The sequence below is a fragment of the Pantherophis guttatus genome, chromosome 1 (assembly GCF_059756535.1).
Source record: "Pantherophis guttatus breed Tessera chromosome 1, ASM5975653v1, whole genome shotgun sequence".
In the NCBI taxonomy this organism is placed as follows: Eukaryota; Metazoa; Chordata; class Lepidosauria; order Squamata; family Colubridae; genus Pantherophis; species Pantherophis guttatus.
In genome coordinates, this window is record NC_142063.1 from 183,183,728 (window position 1) to 183,191,118 (window position 7,391).

Consider the following 7,391-nt stretch of genomic DNA (forward strand, 5'->3'; position numbering starts at 1 on the left):
GATTCTAATATTAAAAATAGAGGTTAAACCGGAATTCTTCCTATTAGGTATTATAGAGGGTAAATATAACAAGAACACAACCTACCTAATATTACATATATTAAAAGCAGCAAGAACAGCCTTTGCCCAAAAATGAAAGAGTAAAGAAATCTCCTCAGAAGAAGAAGTGCTAATCAAAATCCTCAATTGTGCAGAAATGGACAGACTTACCTTGGAACTCAAGGATAAAACTGAATCAGCGTACTATGAAATCTGGACTAAATTTTATGAATGGTTAGACAGGAGGAGGCATGCCAAGATGAAGGTGTAGTGAATGTCAATTAGTGAATGTAGAAATGGGCATGTCAATGCATGTTAAATTTGTATGCAAGATATGATTATATTGAGTATAGATGTAGCTGTTTAGGAGGAATTAATTTATACACTTGACATGCAAAAAGTAATGTAAATATGTACAAAGATAAAGAAGTATGTTATGTATTAGCTTAAATTTGATGATAATGGTGAAAACCAGAGACGTTAAACCATGTCCATTGTTTTTTTAACTTAAATTACTAATAAAGAACTTTTTTAAAAAAAGAAAAAAGAAAATAGCGGGCTCCGATGAGCCCCGTGAAAATCCAGCCAGACAAACCACTTTTGGGGGGTCTTCAGACCGGAACCGTCCGTAGGGATGGTGAAGAAGGAGAGGTGCCTTGGACAACCAAGAGGAACAGGCAAGTTCCTCGAAAGGTCAGAGCATCTCTTTGAACCAGCAGTGGGGGTGGCGGCCATTAAAAGCAACCGCTTTGAAGCTGGGGCAACCGGAATAAGATTTTGTGCTGGAGCAGTGTCTGAATGGAGTACTGGTACCGGGTGAGTGATTGGCCAACTCATAGGTAAAAAAGGAAATTAAAAAAAAAAGTTTAAAAGATGTCCTGGCGAGGAAACAAGCAGCTAATTGGCACTTGGGAATTTTAATGGAGGGAGAAGGACAAGGAGGAAGTTAAAGTACTAAAACCCGAAAAAGAACTTTATATTTGGATTTAAAATTGGATTTGGAGAAATTAAAACTAATACAAGAAAAAGAAACCCGAGGTTAAGCACTTTTTAATGAGGATTTGAATTATTTTTGACAGTTTTGACATTTGAAGGAAGAACAAAGAAGAGGTCAAAATATTAAAGCCAAAGAAAGGAAATTTTATAACTGGATTTAAAACTGAATTTGGAGAAATTAAAAACAATAAAAGAAAAAGAAAGCTGAGAGAAAGTATTTTCTATGTGGATTTAAAATACTTTTGTAAGCTTGATACTTTGTTGTTCTGAGAATTGTGGATTGGAGAGAGACATCTGCTGATGGAAAGAAAGCACTACAATGACCGGCCTGAAAATTGAGGGAAATAACAGCAGTGACGTTGATCACTAAGAGAACTGTGAGAAACTTTAAGGAGTATGTCAGCCTCAGCTTTCCTGCTTTAGCTGCCATAAGAAACGGGGAGGGATTAGGTATAGAGCAAAGGGGGGGAAGAGAGCAGGAGGGGGTTTGTCTTTGTAGGAGGGGACTTCGTGGGAATCGAAACTGGATTTCAGAAGGGGATGGCTAACCAACTGTCTCGACATTCCTGATGGATGACGCTGCCAGACGTGTTGCCACCTGACCTTTGGAAGACCTTTAGATTGGCTGAGAAAATATAAACACGAGGGGGGGGAGAAGCTTAGTAGATGCATTTCGCGCGTTTTGGTCACTTCCAGCTTTTCACTGGGGTGTTAATCTTTTCATATTCAGTAAAAGTACCAAATTCTTCAAAATGCTTGAGTTTGGGGTTTTCTTTCCTGGATACTGAAGGAAGCATACCTGACATTAAGCTGGAAGACATCTCAGTCATCCCGGACAAAACCCGAGGGGACTGAAAATCCAAAGTATGTCAGATCGAGGGAGTGATGAAGAAGGGAAGATGGGGGCAGCGAGTTCAACCGCCCTCCAGTCAGAAAGAGAAACTGCAGAATGGCTGGAAAGACTCCGTTTGGAACCGGAGGAGGCCAGATGGTCAAAAGGTGTGGGGAGACTGCCGGACTGGGGGGAGAACCCCCGGGGAGTGACGACTTCCAGACCCCGAAAAAGGGAGGCAGTGTGGATGCAACAGCAGAAGGAACGTCTCATGATAGATCAAGCCTTGCAGCTTATCCGTGATGTGGAAGAAAGCAGAAAAAAACGTGAGTCTTTTGAAACTCCTGTGGAGAAGGGGGAAGCAGACCCCAGGGGGGAGGCCGAAGAGACAGCCTGCGGGGGAGAGGAAGAGTTTGAGGAGGGAACATCCCAGGCTTCGGCAGCTCGAGGGAGAGATGCAGCCGGCCAGAGAACCCCAGCCCTGCAGGGCCCCCCCGCAGACGTAAAAAGCCAAAAATCCCCCCCCCTTCCTGGGAAGTTTGATGGAAATCCTAAAACCTTGGGATTTTTCCTGACCCAAGTGTGGAACCACATGCAGGATTGGGGGGAGGACTACGAAACGGATGCGGCTAAAGTCAGAAGCGTTGCGAATGCCCTAGAGGGAGTGGCGGCTGAGTGGATGGTAGTTCTCCACAATAACAACTCCCTCCTGCTGAGAAATTACAACCAGTTCATGAGGGCCCTTAGAAGACGTTTTGAAGACCATTTAGCTGAACGAAAGGCGAGACTCAGAATGAAGAGCATTCAGCAGGGTCGGAGGCCGGTGGCAGAGTATATCCAAGAGTTTCGTGAACTGGCACCTTATATGACAGGCTGGTCAGAAATGGCGCTTTTGGAGAGTTTCAAGGATGGACTGAATGATGAGATATATCGAGATTGCAGGAGCATGGGGGTCCCCGATGATTTGGATAGATGGTACATAGTAGCTGAGGATGTGGAGATCGAGCTGAAACGGAGCGAACTCCGAGGAAGGCGGATGGGGGACCAGTCATCCTCTTTCTACCGTAAGGGGGCGGCCAAGATGACTGGCGGGAAGACCGAATTCAAACCCAAGTCAAAGCCCTTCACCTGTTTCAAATGTGGGAAGGAGGGTCACCGGGCGGCCGAATGTTTCTCCAAACCACCGCCAAAAGCCACCGGGGCCAGCCAAAAGAAAAGCGATAAAATACCCGCCAAAACCCGCGGCACCGCCCTGAAAGGAGAAATCGTTGAGTTCACTCCCCGGAACCAGCGTGAGTTGGGAACTCCGACCAACGATGACGACAGCGAGACGGACTCCGACTCGGACACCGATGAACGGGTGAGTCACACGGAAGAACCCTTACTCATCCCCGTAGAAGTAAGGGTGCCCTCCACAGGAACTCACGCGCAATTGTTAGCCCTGTTGGACTCGGGGTGCACTAGGTGCATAATTAGCCCCAAAGTAGTGGAGGAAATGGGACTGAGACTGAAAACTTTAAAAAGACCCATTGCATTTTGTCAATTAGATGGGTCGATTGCAGGAGGGGGCCCAGCTAGTTTTATGACCGAACCCCTTGAACTACAGTTGGGGAATCATATAGAAAAGCTCAGCTTTATCGTAGCACCTGGCATGGAAAGGCCCCTAATTCTAGGACTGCCCTGGCTTCGTAAATGGAACCCACGAGGAAATTGGAAAACGGGGGTCCTGCGCATCCGTACGGCAGAACCACCTCCGGAAAAGGAAGGCCCCTCCCTAAGGGATGACATAAGACCAGAAGGGGCCGCAGTAGCCATTAACTATATTGAGGGAGAAGAGAAAATTCCGAAGGAATATTGGGACCTCAAGGAAGTGTTTAGTGAAAAAGCGTCTGATACTCTGCCTCCCCACAGGGCCACTGACTGCACCATTGAAATACTCCCAGGGGTGAAGCTTCCCAAACCAAAAATATACCCCACGACACCTCGAGAATTGGAGGAATTGCGGAATTTTATTGACAAAAACTTAGAACGGGGATTTATCGAACGAGCCAAACCCAAGGTAGCAGCGCCAGTAATGTTCCGCGAAAAGAAAGATGGATACTTCAGATTAGTTGTTGATTATAGAAACATGAACGCCATTTGCGTGGAAAATGTCTATCCCCTCCCACTTATGAAGGACATGTTGGCCCATTTAGGAAAGGGAAAATTTTTTACCAAACTTGATTTAAGAGAGGCATACTACTGAGTGAGAATAAAAGAGGGAGATGAATGGAAGACAGCATTTAATTGCCCACTGGGGTGTTTCCAATTTAGAGTACTCCCTTTTGGACTACAGGGGGCCCCGGCCGTATTCATGCAGTTGATCAACGAAGTGTTGCATGAGCATCTATATAAGGGGGTGTTGGTCTATTTGGACGATATTCTAATTTATTCTGACAACATGGCCGACCATATAAGATTGGTTCGAGCGGTCTTGAATAAACTCAGAGCAGCTGAACTCTATGCCAAACTTTCTAAATGTGAATTCCATCAAGACAAAATCGACTATCTTGGATATCGTATATCGCATGAGGGAATAGAGATGGACCCGGAAAAGGTCCGGGCAGTAATGGAATGGGCCGCACCACGCACCCGTAAACAGTTACAGAGTTTCTTAGGGTTTGCTAACTTTTATAGACAATTTATCCCCTCTTTCGCAAAAATCGCACTGCCAATTACAAACTTGCTCAAAACCAAAGGGGAAATAAAACCCAAACCCTCGAAACCACTAGAATGGACTATGGACTGTCAGGCCGCTTTCGAAAAACTGAAACGGTTGTTTGCAGCTGAACCTGTGCTCAAACACCCCGACATAGAACAACCTTTTGTAGTACAAGCGGATGCTAGCGACGTTGCCGTAGGAGCAATACTCTTGCAAAAGAATGAGAATGGAATATTACAACCCTGTGCTTACACATCCCGTAAGCTATCTGAGACAGAAAGGAGATGGGCCATATGGGAGAAGGAAGCGTTTGCAGTTAGATGGGCGCTGTTAACATGGAGACAATTTTTAGAAGGGGCAAAACACCCTTTCGAGGTGTGGACTGACCATAAGAATCTAGAAGCATTAAAAACACCACGCAAATTGTCACCCAAACAGGCATGCTGGGCCCAACATTTCAAGCGTTTCAATTTCACTTTACGTTACCTTCCTGGGGGGAAAAATTTCATGGCGGACGCACTTTCCAGATTACCACAGTACAACAGCATAAAGAAGGAACTGGTTCAACCAATGATCCCCTTAACGCAATTGGCAACACCTGTCACTACCAGAGCGCAGAGTAAAACCGATCCAGAACTCTCAGGGGATTTACTCGAAAAGTTACGAGAAGCGCTAAAAACTGACGAGTGGTTTAAAATCCACTCGAATGAATGCACACTTCGCGACGGACTAGCTTGGGTTGGATCAAAATTGTATGTTCCGACCACATTAAGACCAACCGTATTGAAATATGCGCATGATGCCAAAGCCGCAGGACACTTTGCGTTTGTCAAAACTTTACATCTTGTTAAGAGACAGTTTTGGTGGCCTGCACTAAAAAAGGACATACAGGCATATGTGGCTAGCTGTCCAGTATGTGCCTCGGCTAAAAGACCTCCAGGGAAATCCCCTGGATTACTGCAAGGTGTGGCTAGACCGAACGCCCCATGGAAGGAAATATCTATGGATTTTGTTGTGGACTTACCCGACAGTGAGGGCTGCACTGTCATTTGGGTAGTAACTGATTTGTTTTCCAAACAAGTACATTTCATACCTTGCTCAAAGATCCCTTCAGCAAAAACCCTCGCAAAATTATTTATTCGGCAGATTTACCGACTACATGGGTCTCCGAAAAGAATAATTTCTGATAGGGGTGTGCAATTTACTTCCAGTTTCTGGAGAGAATTTTTAAGATTGATAGGCTCCGCACAGGGGTTGAGTTCCAGTCACCACCCTCAGACAAATGGTGCTTGTGAAAGAACCAATGGGGTGCTCGAACAATACCTTAGGTGTTACGTGAATTACCAACAGGACAATTGGGTAGACTTGTTGCCATTTGCAGAAGTGGCGTATAACAATTCTGTGCATAGTAGCACCGGATTCACCCCTTTTAAGGTTGCATCGGGCCAGGATTTTGTACCCATTCCCGAGTTACCTCAAGATGATCCCAAAAATCCCTCCTTGATAGATTGGATGGAACAATTAAGGAGCACCTGGACAGTGACTCGGAAGGCATTAGATGAGGCACACCGAGCTCATAAGGCACAAGCCGATAAGAAAAGGTCCCCAGCTCACATTTACAAAGTGGGGGATAAAGTCTATTTGTCTACCAAATACTTACAAACCACCCAGAGGTCTAAAAAGCTGGGGCCTAAGTATGTAGGACCATTCCGTGTGATTAGACTGATAAATCCAGTGACAGTTGAATTAGAATTACCAAAAACCTTGAGACGGATACATCCTGTATTTCATGTTAGTTTATTGAAACCTGAACACTCATCTCCCCTAAGGGTTGATCATAGCAACCCTCCAATTCCCATCCTCATAGAAGGGGAGCAACATTTTGAGGTTAAGGAAATCTTGGACTCTAGAAAACACCATGGTAAAGTCCAATATCTAATTGCCTGGAAACATTTTCCACTATCTCAGGCTGAATGGGTAAATAAACGGGATGTCCGAGCTCCCAAGAAAGTACAACAGTTCTATGCCAAATACCCTGATAAACCTTGATCATTGTATATATTCTGTTTCTCTTTCTCTTTCTTCCTTTTATTTAGGACTAACGTCTCTTCTGCAAGAGGGGCCGAATGTCAGCCTCAGCTTTCCTGCTTTAGCTGCCATAAGAAACGGGGAGGGATTAGGTATGGAGCAAAGGGGGGGAAGAGAGCAGGAGGGGGTTTGTCTTTGTAGGAGGGGACTTCGTGGGAATCGAAACTGGATTTCAGAAGGGGATGGCTAACCAACTGTCTCGACATTCCTGATGGATGACGCTGCCAGACGTGTTGCCACCTGACCTTTGGAAGACCTTTAGATTGGCTGAGAAAATATAAACACGAGGGGGGGAAGAAGCTTAGTAGATGCATTTCGCGCGTTTTGGTCACTTCCAGCTTTTCACTGGGGTGTTAATCTTTTCATATTCAGTAAAAGTACCAAATTCTTCAAAATGCTTGAGTTTGGGGTTTTCTTTCCTGGATACTGAAGGAAGCATACCTGACAGAGTATTTGTTTCTTTTTAAACTGCTTGGTCTCGACTTTTAAAGGAGGTGAAAAACAACAAAGCTTTAAATTGGAGTGAATTGGACAATCATTTGAACTGGATATTATCTGGAGACTATATGGACTTAAATCTTAATTAAATATAAGTTAAAATATCAATAATTTTTTAAATTGACAATATGGAGTCTTGAATGTGTGAGGAATTAATTGAGATGCATGAATCATTAAAGGGCAATAAAAAGTCAGAAACTGTTAGAACACACAAAACAGTAAAAAGAGAATATAAAT

At 44.4% G+C, this 7,391-nt stretch overlaps 1 protein-coding gene across 1 annotated transcript; it reads left to right on the forward strand.

Moving 5' to 3' along the window:
* Positions 1-1,504: 1,504 nt before the first annotated feature.
* Positions 1,505-7,051, forward strand: LOC148116658 (uncharacterized). The gene is made up of 2 exons (XM_087882206.1): positions 1,505-3,227; positions 6,665-7,051. The coding sequence occupies exons 1-2, from the start codon at positions 1,902-1,904 to the stop codon at positions 6,668-6,670; spliced, it is 1,332 nt and encodes a 443-aa protein (XP_087738332.1). The 5' UTR covers positions 1,505-1,901; the 3' UTR covers positions 6,671-7,051.
* Positions 7,052-7,391: the final 340 nt, after the last annotated feature.

Coding starts and splice junctions, on each gene's coding strand:
- LOC148116658 (XM_087882206.1), top strand. CDS start 1,902: ATGTCAGATCGAGGGAGTGATGAAGAAGGGAAGATGGGGGCAGCGAGT.